The sequence below is a fragment of the Stegostoma tigrinum genome, chromosome 9 (genome assembly GCF_030684315.1).
Source record: "Stegostoma tigrinum isolate sSteTig4 chromosome 9, sSteTig4.hap1, whole genome shotgun sequence".
In the NCBI taxonomy this organism is placed as follows: Eukaryota; Metazoa; Chordata; class Chondrichthyes; order Orectolobiformes; family Stegostomatidae; genus Stegostoma; species Stegostoma tigrinum.
This window is the reverse complement of record NC_081362.1, coordinates 89,164,067-89,191,904: the sequence shown is the minus strand read 5'-3', so window position 1 is coordinate 89,191,904 and position 27,838 is coordinate 89,164,067. Positions and strand designations below refer to the sequence as shown.

General features: G+C 40.3%; 1 protein-coding gene across 4 annotated transcripts in view; it reads left to right on the top strand.

Moving 5' to 3' along the window:
• LOC125454647 (kinesin-like protein KIF13B) overlaps positions 1-27,838 on the top strand; it is a 180,741-nt gene that overhangs the window by 124,243 nt on the left and 28,660 nt on the right. For all 4 annotated transcript variants that reach the window (XM_048535631.2, XM_048535630.2, XM_048535633.2 and 1 more), the window contains exons 21-33: positions 1,460-1,600; positions 2,485-2,658; positions 4,469-4,626; positions 9,317-9,449; positions 11,869-12,015; positions 12,523-12,552; positions 14,201-14,300; positions 14,977-15,103; positions 16,315-16,370; positions 19,075-19,199; positions 20,601-20,777; positions 23,617-23,709; positions 26,433-26,585. In XM_048535631.2, the coding sequence (XP_048391588.1) occupies positions 1,460-1,600; positions 2,485-2,658; positions 4,469-4,626; positions 9,317-9,449; positions 11,869-12,015; positions 12,523-12,552; positions 14,201-14,300; positions 14,977-15,103; positions 16,315-16,370; positions 19,075-19,199; positions 20,601-20,777; positions 23,617-23,709; positions 26,433-26,585 (1,614 nt within the window). The remainder of the gene's footprint in view (positions 1-1,459; positions 1,601-2,484; positions 2,659-4,468; positions 4,627-9,316; positions 9,450-11,868; positions 12,016-12,522; positions 12,553-14,200; positions 14,301-14,976; positions 15,104-16,314; positions 16,371-19,074; positions 19,200-20,600; positions 20,778-23,616; positions 23,710-26,432; positions 26,586-27,838) is intronic.

Genomic DNA, 27,838 nt, shown 5'->3' with positions numbered 1-27,838 from the left:
GTTTCTATGTTAACTGTATTTCCCTTTCAGGTTGTGTGATCTTTTACTTCTTTTAAATTTTAGTTTCGTTTTCAGCATTTTGTCTCTATAGGTCTGCTCAAAAATATGCGGGAATTCAATTTAATCCTGCTTTAAGCTTTAAATGTGTTTTCCAAATAGCTTTGTAGTAGAGGATGAGCTGTGAATATCTGAATTAAGTTTCAGGAAGATTGAGTTGTTTTTGGAGACCATGGCAAAGTCCATCTGACAACAGGCTGAAACTAAACTAAAGATGTTTGCAATCTCTGTGTCATATTTACGCCCAAGATGAGGTTCTGAATCATAATTGTACCATCACAGAGACAGCCTGTTTCCTCCTAATTTTGCCTACGTTAAATTTGAAGAAGACGCTGCTGCTGAAGTCTTAACTCAAACCAAATCCAACCTGTTGACTTTCTTTGGCTCTTGACCAAGCAACACTTTGATTTTAATATTCCTAACCCTTGTTTTCATGTCCGTGTTTGCTCTTCCTTATTTCTATATTTCCTCCAGCTTGATAACCCTTCAAAATATCTGTGCTCATTGAATTCTGGTTTCTTGAGCATCCCTGATTTTTTTTTAACACACCATTATTGACGATTATAATGTCAGTTACCTTAGACTTAAATTCCTAGAAACCCTGCTGTGTATCTGTCTGCTTCACTTCAATCTTCTAAACCATTCCTTGAAACCTTCCCATCATGATCAAATATTTAGTCAATGACCTAATAAGTCATGGTATGACTCTGCATCGTTTTGTTTTGTAATGCTCTGTGAAAATGCCTTGAAACATTTATTGCAATAAAGATTGTAAATAAATTCAATTTGTAACTAACTGAAGGATTTAGCTTGAAGTCAAATGCTTTCATTCTTGGATGATGATTTCTAGCTTTGCAAACTGAATTACACAAACTATCTCTGAAATTATTTCTGTTAGACAACTAACTGGTATCAGCACAAGTAAAACCAAATGCTCAGCTGTAATAATTAAGGGAAAAGTAATAATTAATGTAGATGGAGCTCAAATCAGTGTTGCAATGTGTTTGTCTGTTCTGATCTGGCTTCATTATTGTACAAACAAGCTGAGCTGTAGAGAGCTTAGTCAACTGTGTACTGAATACACCAGCCTTTGGTCGAAGCTTTGGTGGTGTTGAAACTGCCAAATAATGCTGCAAAGGGTAACTTGGTGCGACCTCACTTAGGTATCCTTTGTAACAAGAACGGCAGTATGTTTTATGCAGTGGAATCTATGTAAGGTATCACCGTTGTTGCCTTTTGGTGAATCTATGTGATTCACCAGGCCGTGTCTGGTCAGAATTTCACCGTCACCTTTTAGGCGTATGAGGAAGACTTCCCTAATGTTTGAATTTGTGATTGTATCCTCAAGTTCAAAAGTTAAGTCACCTGCTGGAATGAGTCACAATATTTCTGCAATTTTTAGGTGGCAGGACGCCTGCATGTGGAAGTGGTCCGAACAAGTGGGGATCTTAGCGATCGAATTGCTGGTGGGGATGACACTTTGGACAGTCCAAATGAAAGTGACATGCAGGAGAAAGAAACGGTGCGCAAAATAATCTGCAGAGTAAGTGTGACTCTGGTTATTGAGTTGTTAAACAGATGAAGAGTAGGTGAGGTAAAGTTTTCATAGTCCAGGGGATCATTTGGGTTGCTGTCATTCGAGACGGAGGTAAGTGATGGTGAGATTAACCTGAAGGTCACCATGCCTCAGGCAGGGCATGAGGTTGAGAAGGTGGAACCTTCACAGTGATCTTAGCCGGTGTGGGGATTGAAACCCCAGTGTTGGTGTCATTTTGCATCGCCATCCAGCCAATTGGGCTAACTGACTCCAGATGAAAAGTAGCTGTACGTTATCACATTTAGCAGTTTGTATCATTAACAAATACTTGGTATAACAGTTTCACTCTTCATAAGAAAAGGCAGAGCCTTTACCACTTCAAATAACATTCACAACTACAAGGATTGATTGCACAGTCAGTAACTGTGAAAACTGTTAACTTAATTGGTTTATTTTAATGTTAGTTATATTATTGAATTTCATAAAGATGTGATTTGGTAACTGAAATCTAGGAATGGTGTTTGGCTCAAAATGATTTTTCCAGAGGGACAGATTCCTGTTTAACCTGCATTCTCTGTCCTCCAACAATTACAGCAACAGTTTTTTTAAATTGTCAGAAATTGTTTTGCCCTTGCTGGCCTAGTCCTGTATTCCACATTTTGATCTCTTGGCTGAATAATCAGTTGATATAAGAGTCTTTAAAAGCTTAATGTCCCATGCTACAGGTCACCTGTTTAAATCTCTCCCACTGATTTTTTTTTTACAAAATCACCAATGATTTTCAAAGATCTCAGTATTGCACCTGGTATGCTAAATGAGTACACTGGAGAAATCTAAAATGTATGAAACTGTTGTATTCATTTTCTTTCTTCCCCCACCCACCTTACCAGATAAAAATTCTTCAAGCTACAGGGTTGCCTCGACACCTGTCAAACTTTGTTTTCTGCCAATACACCTTCTGGGATCAGACTGAACCGATCATTGTTGCACCGGAGGTCGATCCTTCCTCCTTAACACCAGCTGGCAAGGATCCAGAATGCATGGTTGTTTTTGACCACTGTAAGGTAAGGGAATAAATCTTGAAACTTCATCTGATTTTCTACTGCATCTTCTAATGTGGTAAGGTATTTGGCTTAATTTTGTTGGAAATTTCATATTGAATCCAATATCATATGACTTGCAGTCTGAACATTCGAAGACATTTGGGCTTTTTTTTAGAAGCCTGTAGAGATGGGTTGCAGAGACTAATGTACTTGTAGAGAGTGATTTTTGATGTTGATTATGTGCTGTCATGCCAGAGCTTGGTTAATTGAGGGCACATAGTATCAGAAACAAATATTCTTCATTTTGATGCCAGTTTAGAATGCCAGAACTGCATAGCAGGTTAGTGAATAGCTGGCGAAAATACTTTGCTGATAAAGGAGACGTGTTGCAGAGCATAGTTATCAGGACAAGTGCAAGCATTGCTTCAAGTTTCAGTAGAAGACTGTGCTTGACTCCGGTGTTGCACAGTGTGAAACAACAAGAAATAGTCGAGTCCGATCATAGGTCCTGGGTCATTGTAAAAGACAAAAGGCCTTAATGTTCTTTTTGTTTACACAGAATGTGTTCCTACATAGGAATATATGTTACTTCCAAATAACAAATGAGCAGCGTTAAAGATTGATTACTTAAATTACTTGTTAGTGTGGCTGTTAACACACTGTGGATTGTTGAGCAGGTGCTGCCCAATTGCAGAATCAAATCTGCTGGTTTGTTCTGGGTTTTGCAAGTGAGGGCTTATTGAATATAGTCTGCAAACAGCGAAGGGTACATGCTCAAGCCTAAATAAGAAATATATTTAATTTGGCATTCTTGCGTTTTTCTAAGTGGGTGCAAGATGAAAAGCTTAGGTGACGTGTCTCCTTTTCCAACAATAAGTAAGTTGATAGTTTTGATGTAACCCTTGAGTAAACACAAAGCTATTCAGCAAGATGTTATGCATTTTTAGATTTTAAGCTATAACACAAAGATATGCCTATCTCTTTAGATTGCATATGACCATTTTATTAATTAATGTTTTTAAAATTTGCTTCCAGCCTTTCTGATGTTTTTATCTTATTTCAGAATTTAAAACGTACTTTAGATGTAAACCACAAATATTTACGAATAATATATTCCAGTATACGACACAGAATTACTCGGATATATTTTCTGGAGCATAAATTTTATGCTCTCAAATGTATTCCTGTGATGTGAGTTTGCTCGCTGAACTGGAAGGTTAGTTTTCAGATGTTTTGTCACCATCCTAGGTAACATCATCAGTGAGCCTCCGACGAAGCGCTGGTGTTATGTCCCGCTTTCTATTTATCTGGTTAGGTTTCCTTGGGTTGGTGATGTCATTTCCTGTTCTTTTTCTCAGGGGATGGTAGATTGATTTGGAGCCAATGTGTTTGTTGATGGAGTTCCGGTTGGAATGCCATGCTTCTAGGAATTTTCGTGCGTGTCTCTGTTTGGCTTGTCCCAATCAAAGTGGTGTCCTTCCTCATCTGTATGTAAGGATACGAGTGATAGTGGGTCATGTCGTTTTGTGGCTAGTTGATGTTCATGTATCCTGGTGGCTAGCTTTCTGCCAGTTTGTCCAACGTAGTGTTTGTCACAGTTCTTGCAAGGTATTTTGTAGATGACTCACTGATGATGTTACCTAGAATGGCGACGAAACGTCTGAAAACTAACCTTCCAGCTCAGCGAGGAAACTCACATCCAGAACCTCAACCTGAGCTACAAATCTTCTCAAAACTCGCTAGCATTCCTGTGAGTAATCTCATTCTGTGTTGGATGTTAGCATATTGCTTTGAAATTAATTGCTAATTACATCTGGTTGTATTTGTTCAGGAGTTCTCACTCAACCTTTCTGAAGATCTGTTGGAATATCTGTCAGAGGGAGCACTGGCATTTCAAGTTTATGGTCATAAATCACGTGACTCTAGGAAAAACCCTTCCATATGGGACCTGGGAATAATACAAGCCAAAACTCGATCACTGCGGGATAGGTGATTATTCTGACACTGAGTATTGATTTCTGTTTGATTGTTGCCCTTCTAGCTTGTGTAGAAAACATTATTGCAAGTAGTATCTCACTACTCTGATACCTGCCCCCCAGCCTATTGATGTCTATCTGACACTCCTTAAAACTTCTGTTGAAGCCACTGAAATTGTCATCCCCTTTCCTCGTACGCTTATACACTTCTCTCATTGTTTCTCATTTTAGTTGGTTTATTCTTGTTATTCAATCATTGTTATTCAAACCAATGGCAATTTCAATTTTCTGTCTGCCATGTTCGACCAAAAAAATTATGCAATTACATTTTGCAAATATAATTTCATTACAATTTTACAGTAATGCACAAGCCTCACCCATTCAACTATATGTATTTTCAACAGAACAAATTTATGGAACTCTATTTGTTCATGGGATTTAGGCATTATTGGTAGGACCAGTATTCATTACCCATCCCTAATCCTTTTGGAGAAGGTGGTGCTAAGCTGATTTCTTGAGGTTCTGCATGATCAGCATGTATGGACTTGCTGCTGAGCAGGAGTTCCAGAATTTTGACCTAGCAACCCAAGATCTTAGGAGATGTGGCAATATTGACGTTCCTGTGAATCTGCTCTCGTCCTTCGAGAGATCATGGGTGTCGAAGCTATTGTCAAAGAAGCCTTGGTGAATTCGTGCTATGCATCTTGTATATGGTACATATTTGGCTTTTTGGCTTTCACTAGCAGAGGGATTAAGTTTAAGAGCAGAGAGTTTATGCTGCAGCTCTATAAAACCCTGTTTAGACCACACTTGGAATATTGTGTTCAGTTCTGGCCACCTCATTACAGGAAGGATGTGGAAGCTTTAGAGAGGGTGGAGATGAGATTTACCACGATGCTGCCTGGACTGGAGGGCAGGTCTTATGAGATAAAGTTGAGGGAGCTAGAGCTTTACTCATTGGAGCGAAGGAGGATGAGAGGTGACTTGATAGGGGTGTACAAGATGATGAGAGGCATAGATAGAGTGGATAGTCAGAGACTTTTTCCCAGGGCAGAAATGACTATTATGAGGGAGTATCATTTTAAGGTGATTGGAGGAAGGTATAGGGGAGATGTCAGAGGTAGGTTCTTTACACAGAGAGTGGTGGGTGCGTGGAATACACTGCTGGCAGTGATAGTGGAGTCAGATACGTTAGGGACATTTAAGCGACTCTTGGATAGGCACATGGGTGATAGTAGAATGTAGGGTAGTTTGATCTTAGGGTAGGATAATAGGTCAGCACAATATCATGGGCCGAAGTGCGCTTTTTTCATTCTTTCATTGTTCAGAGGATAAGGGTATCGCTGTCTAGGCAGCATTTATTATCCATCCCTAATTGTCCAGAGGGCAGTTAAGAGTCAACCACATTGCTATGGGTCTGGAGTCACATGTAGGCCAGACCAGTTAAGGGTGGCAGTTTCCTTCCCTAAAGGACATTAGTGAACCAGTTGGGTCTTTTCCAATTGCCATTTATGTTCATCATTAGATTCTTAAGTCCAGATTTTTAAAAAAAAATTGAAATCAAGTTCCACCATCTACCATGGTGGGTACCGTGGTGGGATTTGTACCCAGGTCCTCAGAACATTACCTAGGTCTCTGGATTAATAGTCCAGCAATAATACCACTAGCCTGTTGCCTCCCCTGACCTGTACTGTTCTAGGTTCTACTGCTGTCAATCATTGTGGAGACAGTGAATGTTGAAAGCTTTGGATCGAGGTCTGCATCAAGCACAGTACTTGTTTGAACTTCTTGAGTGTGGGTGGAGCTGGATTCATCCAGGCAAGTGGAGAGCATTTTATGACACTCCTGACTTCTGCCTTGTAAATGGTAAACACACAGTGGAGAGACTGGACGCATGTTAATTGCAGCAGAATTCCTAACCTTCAACCTGCTGTTGTTGCTGCAGTATCTGTATGGCTAGTCTGATGAATAGTAACACAAGATTTTGAAATTGTTTTTCAATTACGGTAATGCCATTAAGTTTCAAGGAGTGATAGTGACATTCCCCTTTGTTGGGGATGGTCAATGCCTGACGCTTGTGTGGTGCATGTATTAATTGCCGCATAACAGCTCAATGGATATTGCCCAAACCTTGCTGCATGTGGACCTGAAATGCTTCAGTGTATGAAACATCATGAATGTTTGAATGTTGTGCAATCAGAAAACATCTCCACTCTGATGATGGGAGGAGATCATTGTTGAAACAGCTGAAGATTTTTGGACCAAGGACACTATCTTGAGGAACACCTGCAGAGATACCTTTGGGCTGAGATGCTTGTCCTCCAGTAACCAGAACCTTAATTTTGAACTCCAGCGAGCAGAGACCTTTCCCTTGGATTCCCAACAAGTTCAGTTTTGCTTAGGCACACTATCTGTGGCCTTGATGTCAAGGGCTGTTAATTGCACTTTCTCTTTAGATCACTTCTCATGACCATATTTGGACCAAAGCTGTAATGAGGCCAGGAACTGAATGACCCGGGGGGATCCTAAGTTTTAATGATCAGTTCATTCCTTTGCAAGTGCCATTTGTTAGCACTGATAATGAACCTTTGCCTTGCTTTGCTGCTGAGCAAGAGCAGAATGGTAGGGCCATTGCACAGGTGGAATTTATCCTGCTTTCTGTGGGCAGGATTTACCTATGTAATTCTCCACATTGCTGGATAGATGCCATTACTGTAATTGACGCACGTAGTTTTGGAGCATTTCTTTGGTGCTGTTGCTGGACTGTTGTCAGGCTCCAACCCTTTGCAGGATTCAGTGCCTTCAGCATTTTGTTGATACCATGTGGAGTGAATTGACTAGGTTGAAGACTGACATTTGTGATGTCAGAGACCTCTAGAGGATAGAGAGATTGTCACTTTTGGCTGAAGATGGATACAAATGTTTTTGACTTTTGCACTTGTGCTTTGTTCCTCTCTCTTTGGAATGGAGTATTTGTGGGATGCCACCTATTTGCATATAATGGCCCACCATTCATGACTGGATTTAGCAGGACCATGTTGCTGAGCTCTAATCGATTGCTTGCTGTATCTGTTGCATGCTGTTTCTCCTGCTTAACGTGCAAATAGTTGTGTGATGTAGCTTCACCAGGTGATGCCTCATCTTTGGGTACGCTTTGTGCTGCTGTTGCCATGCCCTCCGCCACTTTTCTTTGAACTGGGATTAGACTCCTGGCTTGATGATACTGGTAAAGCAGGTGATATACTGGTACATGTAATCAACATAATACGTAACCACAATTCTTCTGCTGATGGCGCCACAGCTTCTTAGATATCCAGATTTGGGTCACTAAATATGTTTGACTTGGTCCCATTTAGCACATATATGACCTGCAGCTATGAGACTCGAGGGATCTGGAGTCAAAGTTGAGGATTCCAGGGTAACTCCTTCCTGATTATATACCACTGTGCCGTCATCTCTGGGTGAATCTTGTCTTGCAAGTGGAACAGGACTTAATCAGGAATCGTGATGGTGTTGTTTAGGACAATAGCAGAATGATATGATTCTGTAAACATGAGAGTTAGGCTGTTGTTTGACTAGTCCATAGGACAGCTGTCCCAATTTTGACACAACTCTCCAGATATTGGTAAGAATGATTTTGAGGGGTTGATGGGCACTGTTTAACATTGCCATTTCCAATGTCGGGTGGTCTGTACAGTTTCAATCCTTTGTTTAGATTTTGTAGTTATTTGATGCAATTGCGTGGCTTGCTAAGTCATTTCAGAGAGCAGTCAACCACTTGTTGTAGACTTGGAGTCATATATCGTCAGTCGAAGTAACGATGTCAGATTTCCTTCCCTGAAGGATAATACGTTTTCCAAAATTAGGCACAAGTTTATTGTTTCTGCTAATGTCAGTTGGTAGTCCTGATTTGTCATTTTTCAATTCTTTAACTCAAATTGTCACCTTCTGTTTTAACACACTATCCTTTATTGACACACTGCACCCTTCCTGGGCTGATAGCTGGACAAAATTTATATTAAAAGTGCATATCATTCCCAGGAGATACCATAGTTTTATTCACTGGAGAAACAAGTGTTCAAGTGAGCATTTGCTGGAGACTACTTTCTGAGGATGAGGACTACAGTTTCCGGGTACATGCTATTCGTGGCTGGATTTTGATGCACTTAGTTGGCACGTAAAATGTACAACATTTGGACTACATGCTTTATTTCTTTCCCCTACAGTGCATCAATGCTAATGTGCTCTGTAGGTTTTATTAACCTGTTTTTCTAATCAATCTGTTCAGAGATGTTATTACACATTTCCAGAGTAGGTAGGACTTGAACCGGGGCCTCCCGCTCCAGGGGTTGGGAGACTACTATGTGCTTTAAGAAGGCTCAGTGAGTAAGTTCTATAAGTATGTTCAATTTTCACCTTTTAAAGCCAAAAACTGATTTTACTTTGATGTTCTGACCAAGTGCATTGTGGTGGAACATACGATAGTTAATGGTAAAATGAAGTAATAAATTATTTATATTTCATTTAACCCACCATTAGAGAGAACTAAATGTTACAATAAACCTCTTGCTGTAAATGAAGATAATATTATACAATCAAGGCCACTAATAACCTGTAGTACAGGCAGAACTTTGACCATTCAGTTTAACCTTTGATTCATGAAATAATAATTTATATACCTGGATAATTATTTATATTAACAGGTGGAGCGAAGTGATGCGTAAGGTAGAGCTCTGGATCCAAATCTTGGAACTGAATGAGAATGGAGAGTATGTTCCTGTGGAGGTGACCTTCTCAAAAGATGTTTTCACTGGTGGCATCTTTCAGCTACGGCAGGTAACGGCAAGGCAGGAGAGTTCCAGGCTGTGCATCAGTGAGGATGGAGGTCTGAATGTCTTTCTGGAGTTTAATGTTGAGGTGGAATGGAGAGAATGCAATTTTGGCAGGATATTGTAGTTGCTCAGATGAAGTTCTCGTAGGATGTGTTAATGTGTTTCTGTGAGCAGCCCACACAAACTAGTGATTGTTTCCCTAGCTAAAATACATACTTTAGCATCAAACCTCAGCCATACAGTGCACGAATGTAGTTACGTCACGTGGAGGCCAGAATTGTCGGGGAAGAGATAGGGGCTGTTTTCTCTGAGGGGAAATTAGTGATGCACTTGGGTTGTCATGTCAGAGTAATATCCCAGCAATTCCTTGCATTTGTTCACAGAATATCAGATTTTTTTTCAGTATTGTAGCATTGAGGTCTGGGTTTCCAACCAGTCCCAAAAGTATAAGATCATATCCCGGGTGAGGTTTCAAGTTCTTCAGTTGTAATTTTTACCAAATTTTATCTATATTGGTGATACCATCGTGCCAGCTATCAGTTGATAAGAAGGCAAAAAGAATTTAGGAAGTTCTTTTTCTTTATGTAGGGTTTCCCATCTTTAGTCAATTAATCCTTCAAAAAGTGGTGTTGGGGAATCAGGAGATCGTGCTCTCCCCTATTGTATTATTGGACCTGAACCTTTTTTATATTGCCATGTTATTACAGCTGACTCTCTAAAGACAGGTGATGCACGTCCTGGTAGAGAAAGACTTGTACTTCAGGAGTAGGTAATGCTGGACCAAACATCTGCAAGTATAATTCAAAACGTTGCCAGATTGTTATAGATATGGAGGACTATTTAGCTTATCACAGTTCACCCATTCAAAAAAGAACCTCTTGTGCCACCGAGCTACAATTGAGTAAGTTCTCAAAAAGATTTCAGAATTTTGCCTGCACTCTTAAACTATGCAGTCCATTCAATGTACTGGTTGATTCGTATAGATAACTTCTGGGCCTTAATGGTAAATTTGTCTTTTATTCATATTCACATCCTACCTTTTAATTCTCATTCGCATATTCATTCTCTTCATTCTCCAAACACATGCACTGCTTTATATACCTCTCTGAGGTCATTTCTCAGATAGGCATTTGTGCGCCAGGCTTGCTTTTTCCCCTTTCTTTATTCAATCATGGGATGTGGGCATCCATGGCTAGTCAGCATTTATTGCCCATCCCTAATTGCCCAGAAGACAGCTAAGAGTCAACCACATTGCTGTGTGACTCCAGTCCCAAGTAGGCCAGACCAGGTAAGGATGGCAGTTTCCTTTCCTAATGGACATTAGTGAACCACATGGGTTTTTCTGACAATCAGCAATGAATTCATGGTCATCATTAGATTCTTAATTCCAGATATTTATTGAATTCATATTCCATCATCTGCTGTGGTAGGATTCGAACCTGGGTCGCCAGAATATTATTTGGGCGCCCAGAGCAACGGTCCAGCGATTATACCACGAGGTGATTGTCTCCCCCCCCCCCCCAAAAGACCATGTTTGTTAACTTGTAACTCAGCCCATTGTAGCTTCCAGAACATGCATGTTTCTGACCACAGTATGTAAAGTGTCACTGGGTGAGTCCACTCGACAGTTTGATCATGACTTCCTCTGATATTCCTCTGACTGATGTTTTGGCTATGCAGTTCACTGTTCTCTTGCTTTGTTGACTGGAGTCCTGCATTTAATTGGACATGTCTAGCATTAGGCTTACTTAGTGTTCTAGATGTTAGTCAACTCTATTTGTGGCTATTTGTGTGCCATTTATGCAAATATAGATCAACAATTTTTCCTTCCTTGATGTAGCACCTTACATTTGCATTAAATTTAATCTACCAACGGTTTCCAGCTATTGTATTTAACTCAGTTGATTGATGTCTGTTTTAATTCCACTGACCCTTTCTAGTTTGATTCTGGCTGAAAATATGATAAATTTATGTTGGGGTTATGAGTGCAATATATACTGCATATACTCAAGAAACTAAGTGACCGCAAACACCAATTGCTGGCGTCTTTACATCTCCACATCTTTTCATAAGTCTGTGTTGTTTTCAATGCTACAGCCAGTTCTTCAAAATTTGCACCCAAGATTTACAATAAATTTACTAATTTCTTTTTAGAGGAAACTTTTATAAATGCATTTGGATGACTGGGTATGATATATCATAGTTCATTTCAGTGGTCAGACAGGGACTTCCTTTGAATTTATATTGGTTGCTATTTACTTGATTATTTTGGACAAATAATCTTTGAATTAATTTCTTATTGATTCATACATTATTTTGAAATGCGCCATTGTCTGTCTCTGATACATGCTATTTTTTTGGGTGAACAATGCAATGGTCTTTATGATAAAGATGTGATTCCTCTATCTTCCATCACTTTCCAGGGTCAGTCTCGACGTATTCAAGTTGAAGTGAGGTCAGTCCAAGATTCCGGGACGTTGCCTTTAATTACTGAAGCAGTTATATCTATTGCTGTGGGATGTGTCAAAACCAGACCTGCTAGAAACCAGAAATATCAAGATACCCACTTGGTAAGAGGTTTCAGGTCTGTTACTATTGGTAAAAGCAGAATAATTTAAAGTGATTAATTAGAAATGGCACAGAGGAGCATACAGCATGGGATTTAAGCATCATGGTCAAAACCATGGTTTTATTTTTTAATAGGAAACTGGCATATGTTTCATTTTGAATTGGTAAAGGAGGTTTGAATGGAAGGAAAGCAAAATGCAAACTAAACATTTTGAGATACACTGTAACTTCAGTTTCAATCTCTGCTGCTACTACTGTTCTTGGTTGTCTGTTGCTTGATTTCAAGCAAGTTCTTGTGACGCTCACTCTAGCTGACATAATCAACCTTGTCGACTGTAAGTCATTCTCTTGGCAGGAAAAGAACTTAATGAATACTGTGCAGCTGTTAAGTAAATACAGTACCCTTTTTAAAGTGATCCTGGTTATGTGAATTGTTCATCCAATTTATAAATATGTATCCCTCATCTATTTTTGCACTGCTTTGACTGTTGCTTTTACCTTTTGCACAGGAAGAGGAGGATGACATGGACAGTTACCAGGTATGATTTGATAGCTTTAGAATTCTGTTGTCTATTCTCGTCTTCATTTTATGCAAATTGTTCTCTCTTGACTGTCCTTGGTACAACTGCCACACAAATGTCATTACAAATCTCCTTTCAACAAGCAGAAAAGCCTTAAGCCATTCAGCTCTGATACATCTGTTAGATTTAAACGGGGCCTGAGGACCAAGAAGGCACTATTAGTTGTTCTTTGATTAGACCGTTGATATTATTAAAGACGCCCTGTTGAGTAAAACTCATTACTTACACTTCAGAATTATTTTATACTATTCAGCCTATTGAGTCTCTGTGCCATTTGATCATGGCTGATATGTTTCTGAACCTCATTCTGAACCTTGTCTTCTCCCTGTAATCCTTGTTCCTATTTATCTGTCTCTGCCTTAAAGACATGCAATGGCTTGCCTTCTACAGCACTGAGTTCCACAGATTTACCACCCTCTGGCTGAAGAAGTTACCCTCCACTCCATTCTCAAGGGTCATTTCTTCACTCTGAGGCTGTGCCCTTGGATCCTAATCTCCTCTACTTGTAGGAACATCATCCCCACATCTATTCTGTAAAAGCACTTACCTTTGTGCTGTGATACTATTTGCTTTTGATTGATTTGCTTAAATGGTAGATTTATATGAAGGAGTTGTTATGGAATGAACAGTTTTCCATTTTCTGACCCTACTGAGCATTGTCAGGTTATGCGTAAGATGCGAGCAAAACTCAGTCTAGCCCAACATGATACCTTGAAAGAGGCCATGAAAGAGATTCCCTATTATACTGAAAATTATTTTTCTCATTTAACACATTAAGCATACTAGAAGAAAATGTGAAATGCTCAAGAGGACAGTATTGTATTCACCAGTCTATATTTATCAAGAGATGGATCTTGTTTGCCAATTAATTTTAGTTAGAACATAGAACATTACAGCACAGTACAGGCCCTTCAGCCCTCGATATTGTGCCGGCCTGTCATACCAATCTGAAGCCCATCTAACCTGCACTATTCCATGTACGTCCATATGCTTGTCCAAAAATCCTAATAATAATCCAAAAATCAACTAAAATATAGTTTATTCCTAGACAACCATCTGTTGTGGGAGCTGAGGGGCTAGACTGAATTTTCGAGATCGATTTGTGAGCAGAAGTCCCTTCCACAGCTGGCACAAATGAATAGCTTTGGACTGATGTTGACTGATGGTGTTGTCTTCTGGTGTGTTCTCACTTGCATTGTCCGGTGATTACTTTGGTCCTTTGCTGTTGTCATGCCCTTCCTGATATATTGTCTCCAAGCAGTCCAGTCAGCAGAGAGGACTTGCCTTGCATCAATTCTGATCCTGGACAACTTGAGGACTTGAAGACATTCTTGATTGTAGATATAAACAATCTGTTGGTCTTGTGTCGATAGTTTGTGTATGATAGAAGATGATTTTGAAATGTGTCTGTAATCTGTGTGAGATATGTGACCCTGCCAGCAGTGTTTCTGATGACCTGAGTCCCATTGTGTTGGAGATCCCTGTCTCTCTCTTTCTGTCTTGCCAGGCAATGATAAAATATTGTAAATGATTGTAATGGATGATATATTATGTTAAACAAGAAAAATAAGGAGCAAGGGCATTAACTCTTTGTAATATCTTATAGGAGAGGGATTTGGAGAAGCTCCGTCGGAAATGGCTAAGTGCATTGACCAAAAGGCAGGAATACCTTGACAAGCAGCTCCAGAAACTTGCTAGCAAATCCAGTAAGTGAAGCAAGTTTGGAGGCACTAATTCTGAAAAACCAATTTGTTACTGTGGCTTTTCTTGATTACAATCTATCCACTAAATTCTATGTTTACTGCTGCAGTCTTTCCAGTTCTTAACCTTTGTCTGTTTCAGGCCATATGCCACACGGGATGTTAATCTGTGAGCAACACTCACCCATTAGAACTCACTCAAAGCTATAATTGTATGAGCCTATATAGTAAGTATCAGCAGGCTCCTCTGTGCGCTATCATAGCTCAATCTGTTCCTGTCCTCAGCAATCTGATTTTTCAGACTCCACACACTAGTAGAAGTCGTCACAGCCCCTTAGTGCAGTTAAAAGTCAAGCAGAGAAAGCTGCATTTTGAATTCAAATTCATTATTGTGAATTTCAGAGGTTGGGTTCCTGAAATTAATTAATGTTTAAAATAGTGCAAAGTTATTTGCTAATCAAGCTCGTTGCTGTTTTGAGAGTGCCAATATTTTGTATGTATTAGAATGTGATGTCCTGTCCATGGTTGATGACATACAAGCTCTGACTTAATGCATGTGCTGGCAGTCTCCCATCCATTCTCTGTTGAATGAACAGGATTTTTGAAATCATGCTCCAGCAGCCTGTTTTCCCCCCTCACTTTGTTGGAGTCATATGTGAACTTGATGCCGTGTATCTTGCAGATAAATCTGAAGATGATGCAGACCGTGAGGCGCAGTTGCTGGAACGAAGGCTGACTCTAACTGAGGAGAGGAATGCTGTCATGGTCCCGTCAGCTGGGAGTGGAATTCCAGGATCCCCAGCAAAATGGTTTGTTCACAAATTGGTTAACCAAAACAAAATTCTTTGGCCAAAAGTTGTTAACTGCCAGAGTGGGGGGAGGCGGGCCATTGATAATAAGATTGTAAGGAGCCTGTAGGATCAACTTTTCAATATAGTTCTGCAGTCAGGGCAGTCTACAGATACTGGGATCAGAAGCTGACAGAATTTTTATGCCATAGATAACAAAGTGTGGAGCTGGATGAACACAGCAGGCCAAGCAGCATCTCAGGAGCACAAAAGCTGATGTTTCGGGCCTACCTGTTATAGGTCCCAGGCTTCCTGCCTGTCTCAGCAGTGGCCACTACCTTTGAAGAAAGCTGCCTTCCTTAACAGGACAGCAGCTGCTGTATCTGCACTCTGCAAAATGTAACCCTGTGTTCAACCGTCTGCTGAAGCTGGCGTCCCCAGCCCTGTTATCACCTTCCTGTTGTCCCTTGCCAACTCTGGATCCTCATTCTTTTACTGACTAAAAACTCAACTTTGAAATTGCAAGCTTCTTTTTGTTCCGTTTTCAAATATAGTATGATCGTTTCTCTTACTACTCCAAATGCAAATATGCCAGCTGTATTTAAATATGCCATGGTTTTTTTTCTGCCTCCTGAATGGGCCTTTGCACTGCAATGCAAATAGGCAGCTAGCATCAGCCTGAAGAAGTGAACATCTGCAGATTAGTCAATGGTCAAAGGCGAGCAAATATTGATACATTTAATATTAACTGAAATGAATAGTCAACTTCCTGCACTTTGCATTTTGAATTGCCAAATTTTGATGGTCCAAAGTATTAAAAATAGAGAAGTTTTGCTTTCATGTCTGTTTAGGACTACCTAGTAATTCAAATTACATGATTTCAACTTGATGTGGTCAGTCACAGCATCGAGCAGTAATGGATTCAAAACTACAGTTTTAACAGCTGATCTAAAATGACTATCTCCAGGTTCATTGATTTTTAGAGTGACTTGAATAAATTAAAATCTGTTTTCTTATTACTTTACACCTTACATATGATCTCTGATGCTTTGTTAATCAATGTTTTGCAAATCATACTCCACAGTTGCATGAACTTAAAGCTAGAAATATTTGTTTGTTGTAATTGAGTCGGGTTTAATTTTCATTGCACAGGTTAACCAACCAATTTTTTCATCAAAGCGTTAAAAGCTTATCCCCTTCTATGTTGATATGTTTTTTGGAATTTCTTCCAGGAGCCCAGTGCCTGGAATGGAAACGCATGTTCCTGTTGTTTTCCTTGATCTAAACGGTAAATATTTGTACAGTTTACTTCTCTAATGCACCAATTGAAAGGGGAAAGAATAATACTTTCTTAAAATTTGGAGGATGGGTAATCAGTGTGATCTTAGCGGTACCATTCAACTCCTGACAAATTAATGACTTTTTAACCCCAAGCTCATTAATATTTTACACCATACTTTAACAAGTACTCACATTAACCAATGATGACAATGCTGTCTTAATCTGCTCAAGTTAATGAGAGAGGATTATTATTTCTCCTCTTTCTGATCTAATTAAATTCTAGGATCCAAATACTGTTCACACCCCAACCAGGTGTAGTAACTGGAAGCAGCAAGCGTTTGAAGGTTCAGATTGGTTTCGGAGCTTTTGAAATCTTGAAAGTTCTATCTTTGTTCCTCAATTTGTTGAGCCAACATGAGCCAAAAGCTGAAGTATAATATGGTATATTATAGTGCAGATGAACGTAATTCAACACATTGACTCTGATGGCATGTTCAAACACGGTTTCAAATTAGCCCCACTTCCTGACTCTTTCCGTATGCACTTACATTTTTCTCCCAATCCTTTTATTCAATACTACAGCGAAAATTGCTTCCAAATCTGTTTCCCCTGTTAGACAATGCTTTCAAAATCCTAACCACTTAGTCATAGACATTCCTAGAAGCATGGCATTCCAACCGGAACTCCATCAACAACCACATTGACTTGGAGCCAATCTACCGTCCCCTGAGAAAAAGAACAGGAAATGACATCACCAACCCAAGGAAACCTAACCAGATAAATAGAAAGCGGGACATAACACCAGCGCTTCGTCGGAGGCTCACTGATGATGTTACCTAGAATGGTGACGAAACGTCTGAAAACTAACCTTCCAGCTCAGCGAGCAAACTCACATCCAGAACTTAGTCATAGGGTCTTACAATCGTACAGCACAGAAGCAGACCCAATCAATCCAACTCGTCCATGCCGACCGTAGAACGTTACAGCACAGTACAGGCCCTTCGGCCCTCGATGTTATGCCGGCCTGTCATACCGATCTCAAGCCCATCTAACCTACACTATATTCCATGTACGTCCATATGCTTATCTAATGACGACTTAAATGTACCTAAAGTTGGCGAATCTACTACCGTTGCAGGCAAAGCGTTCCATTCCCTTACTACTCTCTGAGTAAAGAAACTACCTCTGACATCTGTCCTATATCTTTCACCCCTCAATTTAAAGCTATGCCCCCTCGTGCTCGCCGTCACCATCCTAGGAAAAAGGCTCTCCCTATCCACCCTATCTAACCCTCTGATTATTTTATATGTTTCTATGAAGTCACCTCTCAACCTTCTTCTCCCTAATGAAAACAGCCTCCAGTCCCTCAGCCTTTCCTCGTAAGACCTTCCCTCCATACCAGGTAACATCCTAGTAAATCTCCTCTGCACCCTTTCCAAAGCTTCCTCATCCTTCTTATAACGCGGTGACCAGAACTGTACACAATACTCCAAGTGCGGCCGCACCAGAGTTTTGTACAGCTTCACCATAACCTCTTGGTTCCGGAACTCGATCCCTCTATTAATAAAAGCTAAAACACTGTATGCCTTCTTAACAGCCCTGTCAACCTGGGTGGCAACTATCCTAAATTATTCTAGTCTCATTTGCCAGCGTTTGGTCCATATCCCTCTAAACCTATGCTGTTCGTATACTCATCCAGATACCTTTTAGACAGCTGATTGTACCAACCTCCTCCACTTACTCTGGCAGATTGTTCCGCACATGCAACACCCTCTGTGAAAAAGTTGTTCCTTAGGTTCCTTGTTAAAGTCTTTCTCCTCTCAACTTAAACCTATGCCTTTCAATTTCAGTCTCTCCCACCCTGGGGAAAAGACCTTGACTTGTCACCCTATCCATGGCCTTCATGATTTTATTAACCTCTGTAAGGTCATGCTTCAGCTGTAACATGACCTCCCAACTCCCATACTCAATGCACTTACCAGTAAAGGCAAGTTTACCAAATGCTACTTGTTGCATAAAATGATTTTGTCATGTTACCTCCAGTTCTTCAACTGTCTCTGTAAGTCTATGCTGTCTGGCAATTGATCCTCCAGCAGTTAGAAATAGTTTCTCTTTTATTACCTAAACCCTTTTCTGATTTTGAAACATTCTCCGAAAAGTAGGCTTTGGGACAGAGCCACGTCAATCAGGATAAAGATGCTTTTTAGGTACAGGTGTGTCAATAGTTTGCCCAGGCTGACAAAGTTCTGGTGTTGAATTTTTCCTTAACAGACTTTCCTCACCCAAAGGCATTACTTGCAAGAGTGGATTTGCTTCAGTCTGCTTTCTTCCTTGGCCGCTGGGATTTTGCTTGGTTGTCATTCTGCTTGATTCCCAATTTCAAATGCCAGTGCCTGCAAGTGGGGAATATGCGTTTGTCACTCCCCTCCAAGAAGTTTTGGAGGATCAGAGTGAAGAGAGCAAGCAAAGCAATGCGTGTCTTTCCACAATGCTTCATTTCACTCAGCTGAGACTACAGATATCTTTGAAATACATTTAATCTTCTCTCCTTATCCATGTGCACATACTGAGCACAACAGAGGAGTGCCATTAACTAGGAAAAAGTTTAGAGATAATTTAGAAAAAAAACCTCTTAAATAATCCCAAAAGATGATGCGCTTTTGTTTAGCACTGTCGCTATTTTCTCTCTTTCCTTGCTCACCCACCATTAGCTGATGACTTCAGCTCCCGTGAAGATCTGGATGGGCCAGAACCTGGTGCATTGGATGCTAGCCTTATCGATGAAGATGATGATGACATTTTTGAACTTCAGATTGCAAAGCGCCACGAACCAGAGGTGATTTAGCTCTCCAATATATTTATATATCTTCAAATTAAACTTCTAATAATGGAAAACAGTAGAAAATTGGACAGCAAGGACTAAACAAAAGGACGTTTGTGGAAGGAAAGAGGTTTTATAAGCTTTCCTTGAAACTAGAAAGGGAGAGAGAAGTTAAAATGTCAAGTCAGAAAGGAGCAGGAATCCCACTTCTAATGATGGGTGGAATTTTATTTTCATTTTTCAAAGTAAGAGGAGATTGGAGGAAAGAAGTGAGGATCATTTGTCATCCATGAACTGAGTTTTGCAGCATGTGCAGAATATTTCTCCATTGATATGTGATGAATCCTAAACTGAATCAGGCCTAACATGAAACAGTTGTGAAACTAAAATATTTAATAAGTTAAAGTTCTTCGAGCACGCAGCTAGAGCAAAACTGAATGGAGTTGGGAATGAATTTGTATCAACAACATAGTGGCAATGTCACTGTACAAGTAATCCTGGCAGCATAGCTGTTGGAATTTAAATTCAATTCATCAATAAAAATCTGGATATAAATCTCAGTCTCAGTAGTGGTGTCATAAAGATATTGTTTTGTCTGTATGGTTCATTCATGTCATTTGGAGCGGAAGGTTGTCGTCCTTGCCTGGTTTGATCTACGACTCTAGATCCAGAGCACCGTCAACTGCCCTTGAAAAAGTTTAGCCAGCCACCCAGTTGTACCAGCATGATACAACTCGTATTTGAATCATGGAACCACTTTCATAACAGAACTGAGAGAGGAGTGCCTCAGACCAGTAGTGCCTGCTGCAGCGGCGAAGAACCACTTCCTAAAGGGCAGTCAGGATGTGCATTAGATCATAGAATCCCTACAATGTGGAAACAGGCCCGTCAGCCCAACAAGTCCACACCGCCCCTCAGAACATCCCACCCAGACCCATCCCCCTAATAACCGACCTGATCTACACCTCCCTGAACACTGTGAACAATTTAGCCTGGCTAATCCACCGAACCTGCACATCTTTGGACTGTAGGAGGAAACCCGCGCAGGCACGGGGAAAATGTGCAAACTCCACACAGACAGTCACCCAAGGCTGGAACAGAACCCAGGTCTCTGGCACTGTGAGGCGGTTGTGCTAACCACTGAGCCACTGTGCCACCCCTAATGAGAAGTTGATCTTGACAGCAACTCATGAAAAAGTCTTTTTTTTTAAAAAAAGCTAACCCTCAACAGCTGATTGAAGAAAAACATGCTATGCTGAGTACCACTGTCCATCTTTTCCTGGTATCTATAAACATTTCATAACGTCTGCTGATCCACATTTAAACTTCTTTCATTCAGTAATTTGCTGTAAGCTGACTTTTGGAATTTATCCATAGTAAATGCTGTGCACTGATTTTTATTTTTTTTCTCATAAGGTGAAGGCAGAGGCTTCCTGGGACTCTAACATTCATAATTGTCCATCCTTGAGCAAAGGCACTCCAGCTGATGAGCGTGTTTTTCTCATTGTGAAGACTGTGGTTCAGCTCAGCCACCCTGCTGAGATGCAGCTCGTGTTACGCAAGCGCATCTGTGTAAATGTTTACAGCCGACAGGTACAGTCTGAAGGGAGCCCTCTGGCAATTCTGCTAAAATCAGAGTCCTAAACAAATTAATGAAGAAAATTGGAGTGATTCAATGAAGTGAATTAAAAAGGCAAGCTAATAAATTGTGATTGAAGGTTGCAAACTCACCTTATTCTGTTCACAAGTGTTAATTCTGCCACCTGGATTCTAAAAGTCCTGCAGTGGTGATGGTATAGTTTTAGCCAGGACAACTTTAGGGCTGTTACGCTGACTTCAGTGCATCTGCTATAGGGAAAAGTGAAGGCAGCTTGTTTCACTTCTGATTGTTATCTTTTGGCCCTCCTGGAAAGCATGCTGACACCGGCTTTGGTTTGATGGTAGTTTTGGACACTCCTAACCCTTGAATAGTTTATCAATTCTGATTTAAGCACCTGTGTGAAGAATTATTAGCTGCTGGAGGGCAGCTGGTGTCTGCACTGTCGTGTATGTTACCAGGAAGAGTATTAGGGATTCAGTGGGGAGGAAGGAAAAGAATTTAATAAAGGAAAACTAAACTTGTTCCCAAGCGGAGTTGGCTGTCATTTAGTATTGTGATGCTGGGTGGAAAAATGGCAGGAGCCTTACCAGTGCTGCCTGCTGGAGGGCTGTGTAGTTTAAAACTATAAAAATTTTCCTCTGCTCTGGCTGCATGTTGTGAACATTATCTACCTTTGCTACGTCCTTGGGTTTCGACACCTATGTTATGTTTGTATTAGAAGATTGGGAGCTCCAATAATCGGCCAAATGGCAGCTCCAGCACTCTGGCTACCTTAACTTCGTATAGAGACTCACCTGTAGATTTTGCACATGTTGGGCACGTGGCTAAGCCAAAGCGGGGAAAGAACTGCTTGGTTAAGGTACTGATTTGAGCTGTGCTGCTTTGTGATAGTTTCAGGTTGGTAGAAAAGTCAGAGAATACAGTAGAGTACTGAAAATTCAGATGTCAGGATGTGAGTTTGCTCGCTGAGCTGGGAGGTTCGTTTTCAGACGTTTGGTCACCATTGTAGGTAACATCATCAGTGAGCCTCTGATGAAGCGCTGGTGTTATGTCCTGCTTTCTGTTTATCTGTTTAGGTTTCCTTGGGTTGGGGATGTCATTTCCTGTTCTTTTTCTCAGCGGATGGTTGATGGGCTCCAAATCAATGTGTTTGTTGATGGAGTTCCGGTTGGAATTCTTGTGCGTGTCTCTGTTTGGCTTGTCCTAGGATGGATGTGTTGTCCCAATCAAAGTGGTGTCCTTCCTCATCTGTGTGTAAGGATACTAGTGATAATGGGTCATGTCGTTTTGTGGCTAGTTGATGTTCATGTATCCTGGTGGCTAGCTTTCTGCTGTTTGTCCAGGTGTAGTGTTTGTCACAGTTCTTGCAAGGTATTTTGTAGATGACGTTTGTTTTATTTGTTGTCTGTATAGGGTCTTTTAAGTTCACTAGTTGCTGTTTTCGTGTGTTGGTGGGTTTGTGGGCTACCCTGATGCCAAGGGGTCCGAGTAGTCTGGCAGTCATTTCGGACATGTCTTTGATGTAGGGGAGAGTGGTTATGGTTTCTGAGCCTGTTTTGTCTGTTTGTTTGGGTTTGTTGCTGAGGAATCGGTGGACTGTGTTCATAGGATACCCGTTCTTTTTGAATACGCTGTGTAGGTGATTTTCCTCTGTGCTGCAGTGTGTGGTGGCTCGTTGGAATAATGTTCTAATGCAGATTCGTTTGTGGGTGTTGGGATGGTTGCTCCTGTAGTTCAGTATTTGGTCCGTATGTGTTGTTTTCCTGTAGACGCTGGTTTGAAGTTCCCCATTGGCTGTTCGCTCTACTGTGACATCTAGGAATGGCAGTTTGTTGTTGTTTTCCTCCTCTTTTGTGAATGTTATGCCAGTAAAGGGTATTATTGATGGTCTTGAAAGTTTCCTCTAATTTGTTTTGTTTAGTGATGACAAAGGTGTCATCCACGTAGCGGACCCAAAGTTTGGGTTGGATGATTGGCAGAGCTGTTCGTTCGAGTCTCTGCATTACTGCCTCTGCTAAGAACCCTGATATCGGAGATCCCATGGGTGTACCGTTGGTTTGTCTGTAGGTTTTGTTATTGAAAGTGAAGTGGGTGGTAAGGCATAGGTCCACTAGCTTGATGTTGTCCTTGCTGATGAGGTTGGTGGAGTCTGGTGTATGTGTCTTTGGTTCTTCTAATAGTGTAGTCTGTGTCTCTTCGGCCAGGTTGACGTTGATGGATGTGAACAGGGCTGTTACGTCAAAGGAGACCATTATTTCATCCTCTTCTATCTTGGTGTCTTTGGTGTTCAGGAATTCTTGGGTGGAGCGAATGGAGTGGCGTGAGTCTTCTATTAGGTGTTTTAGTCTTTGGTGTCGTTCCTTGGCTAATCTGTAGGTTGGTGTTCCAGGTAGTGAGACTATGGTTCTGAGGGGGGCTCCTGGTTTGTGAATTTTTGGTAGTCCGTAGAAGCGTGGTGTGTTGGATCCATCTGGTTTCATTTTTTGGAAGTTTCTCTTGTTTAATTCTCCAGATTTTTGAAGTTTTTTGAGTAAGGCTGTGATTCGGTTCTCTAGTTGTGGGGTCTGGTCTATCACTACCTGTTGGTAAGTGTCAGTATCTGCAAGCAGTGCGTTTGCTTTCTCAATGTAGTCTGTTCGGTTTAAAATGACTCAAGTGTCCTTGTCTGCAGGAAGGATAACGATGTTTTTATCTTTTTTGAGTCCCTCTAGGGCTTTCCTTTCTTGTCATTCAGATGTCAGTTGATCTTCGTGCTAGCGCCTGGTGTGGGTTGACTATTGTGAAGCTTATTAATGTCTTCATTTTACACCATAACAAAATGTATAATTTCAGGGTTTTGCACAAAATTTCCTGAGACGAATGTCCCATAAAAGTACATTTAATGCGTGTGGAGTGACCTTTGAGATCGTCTCCAATATTCCAGAGGTATGTAAGCAATAATTGTCATGACTTGATGTTGGTTTGTGGACTTTTTTAAAGAGTTGGACCTAGTTTTGGTGTTATTTGTGGGGATATTGACAGGTTTGCGCACAAAATGATGTCCTGTACCTAAGTACGCTGTAAATAATGAAAAAGAGGTTCCAGTGAAGGCTGATTAACTCAAAAAGTTGACCAATTGGTGTCGGCAAGTTTTGCAGGTAAAGCGTTATCTGCATGTAAAATGCATAATAATCCAAGATTGCCTTTGAGCACAGTGGAAATAGTGCTGGTGAATGAGAGGAAGTTTGATGTAGCAGATGGCAAAAAACTGCATCTACTGACAGGATGGTCAGTAACCTTTGGAAAATGATACGAGATAATTGACAAATGAGCTAAGGGGTCAACATAATAGTTTCACCAAAGTAAATCTGGGATCTGAAAACAGTGTTGGGAGTAAATTCAGAATCAACTTTGAAAGAGAGTTGGATATATTGTTAAAAATTGAAAAACAAATTGCAGGCTCTGGGCCAAGAGCAGGGGGCTGCTTTCAGAAAGGTGGAACTGGTAGTGTGAGCTAAAACCCTCTTCCTAAGTGGTTAAGTTTAAGTTAAGAAGTTAAATTTTTAAGCTGGCATCCATATCCTATCTGGTTACTCTTGCGCCTCAAACATAATTTGAGGGAGCCTAATAGACATTATGTCGAGGTTATATGATTTAAGGGAAATTTTAACTTGCTGTTTAATTAGTTTAAGATTATTCGAGTTAGATTTACAGATGGAATGTGCATTGTTATTGGGTTTATTAATCATACTTAGGCTGATTTAATTAACTTTCTATCTGACCCAACTAACTTTATTAGTAGCATGGTGTATTTTTATGGGAAGAGCAACTGTGTAGTTTCTTTAAAACATGTCCTGTTTTGAATGTGAGTTTTGTTGACAATTTCAGCCTTTATTCTCCATCCTTAATTGGTTTAAAGTTGGTGGCACTGTGCCACCTACAATTGAGCAGTTTGCTTGGCCTTTTCAGAGAGCATTGGCGTGGTTTGGAGTCGTGTGGGCCAGTATGAACAGGATAATGGGTTTCCCCCCTTGAATGAAATGAGTGAGCCCGATGAGTTTTTTATAACTTGCAGGCTGTTTGGTTCCAGAATCATTACTTATTGACTTTTAAACTGCCCCAGCTGCAATGGTGCGATTCGAACTCCTGTATCGTCAGAACATCAGTTCAGGCTTCTGGATTATTCATTTAGTAATTTTACTGTGCTACTTGAGCCCTCTAACCCTCAATGAAACATGCCTATGACTTGGAGGAGTGTGGAAGCACCCTATTTCCTTCAGCACCAAAGTTGTGACAGTTGAAGGGATGTCTCCCATTGTGGGCAAAACTAAAACAAGGTGAGATAGTTGAAAAATAGGGTGATCGCATTTTAAGTTAGAAATGAAGAGTTTTTAATTTGAGAATTAGAAGCATTTGGAATTTTCTTCACTGGTGAGGTAGAGTCAGTAATTACTTGTAAGACACAAGGAGACAGATTATTGACTAACAAGCGGTTAGTGAGGGTCATCGGGAAATTAGTGTTGAGGCAACAATCGGCTTAGCGAGGATCTTTCTGAATGGCAGAGGAGGACATAACTGGCGTATGCCTCCTTCTGATTCATGTGTTTGTATGTACTCTTGCAACACAGTTCAGGAGTAAGTTTATGTTAAAGCAAATTGGTAATTGATAGTATGTGATATACATTCTTTGGATCATGAAACAGCACTAGAGCTGACTTTATGGGAGAAGAGATCCTAATTGAAAAATACGTGCACACACCTTGACAATCTGTTGGTGATCTGTCACTCACCAGCAGAGAATTTTGATGCATATCACTATCCTGTGAGAGAATTTCAGCTGCTGTGTCAGCTAATTGTCATAGATTAGTGATTGATGCCAGTCTGTATTTTGAACAGCAAGATCTTTAACTTTACAGCATAAACAAAATCCACCTTGTGTTCATTCTCATCAAATTTACTTTGAACGTTACTATTGAATCTACATCTGCTACCCAAGTTGTATAAACAAAGTAAAATATTCTCCTCATCTAGCTCCTAGTCCTTTTATTGATTATCTGAAATCCTTGTCCTCTAGTTGACAACCCTCCTGCTTGAACAATTTATATCCATTTAGTCCATCAGCTCTTTCCTAATATTGAACACCTTTGCTGAATCTAATCGTACATCTTGAAGAACTTGTCCAATCCCTCCATGTAACTGAAGGCCCTCAGTCCTGGTACAATTCTAGCAAATGTCCACTTCAATGCATTGATTTTTTTTTCCCTGATGCATAATACTAAGAGTTGTTCACATTACTGTAACTGAGGTTTAACTGATGATTTAAAAAGAGAAATTTTCTATAACTTCCTTGCCTTTGTGCTCCATTTAATTCCTCCTTGTGAAGCTAAGATACTTGATGTTACTACCCTACCTCTTAACCAAGTGATCTGTCATAGAGATCAGTTAGCCTGAATCTTAATGCCTAAGTGATCAGTATTGAAGGTGCAGGCTGATCAAAGCGATAGATAGTTTCTGAACGTGGCAGCTTACACTTTTATTGACAACGAAATGATCAATAGATCTATTTCAGCAAAAACTAAAATAAATCGCCACCTAATTTTTGCATGGTTTGCCTTAAGACACAAGATGGGTTATATGAATAATCTGGTATTCTTCTTTCTATTTCTCAGGATGCCCAAGCATCCGAAGACCGTGAAACTCTGGCACGAATGGCAGCAGAGTTAGAAACTGCGGAGTCTGCTGAGAAAGAAGCATACATTGAGAAATATCTCCGTAGTGTACTGGCAGTGGAGAATATCCTCACTCTGGATCGCCTGCGTCAGGTGAGTTTTCTTGAGATGGTAGAAACTGACTCAGCTGATGTTTTCCCACCTTCAATTTCCAATTTAAGACTTGTGGGCATAATTTTACTTAGTGTGCAGGTTACATGCACAGGCAAAGAAGGTCAAAGGTTACAAAAGGATGCTTACATTTTGAGCTAAATTTAAAACTGAATTATGATACAGGCATTAGTTTGGCATGCATTGTGTATGCAGGTCAAAAATAAACTGATCCAAAGGAGTAGTTGATCATTGTAATTAGACTGAAATTTTGATATCCGTTATGTTGATTCCTGAAATGTAATCAAATTTGGTGGGTAATCAATTGTACATTTTAGCACATGCTCCACTCCACCCCGTCCTCTTCAACATTTTCAAATAATGCTTGCCTCTGTTACCTCTGTTACCTCTGTTACCTCTGTCCACTGAAATGAACAAGCGCTATGCTGTTGATCATTGGGTCTGGTCAACACACTCCTCTGTGACTTGAGCAATGGCACCTGCTGCAAGACGTGGGTGGGCTGATCCAGAGGAGAACTAATAGCTAATCTTTCCAGCCAATTGCCAATAAAGCCATGGATCCTATCTGTGTTAAATTGTGAAATCACAGGTAATCAACATGTCACAATCTCTGCAATTTGTTTTTAGTTCAGTCTTATGATGCTGAGATAGGAGTGTAGTAACCAGCTGTGTGAATTTTTTTGATCAGCTCAAGATCTGGGATGTGAGCCAACCATAAGTGATATGGACGAGACTGGACAAACCCCTCAATATATTAAGATTATAGCCTAGACCCCAACTGTAAGGTATTGCATTCCAGATGCAATTTGATTGGCCAAACTACTCTAAGAAAATCACTTATTTTTGCACCACAGTTAAAATACAGTCAAAATAAAAATGAAATAACTGACTTAACTGTAACTTGATTGAATTGCTTAACAAAATAATACATTATCTGCTAATTAACTGTTTTGGTACGGTAACATCCTTTGTTGGCAAAATCGAATTTAGTTAAATAGATTGTCTCACATGCAATTCTAGTAGCAGGAAGAACAGACCACCTTTCAGCTGTAGTACAGAGAGGAATATGTGCTTCCACACTCAACTTCACGACCTCAGCAATTGCAGAAAGCTAACACTAAAAATCTTGGATAAAAAAATGTGAGGCTGGATGAATAATTTTATTATCTTGGATTCTCCAGCATCTGCAGTTCCCATTATCACTAAAAATCTTGGTTCTGAGGGAGCTTGACCTT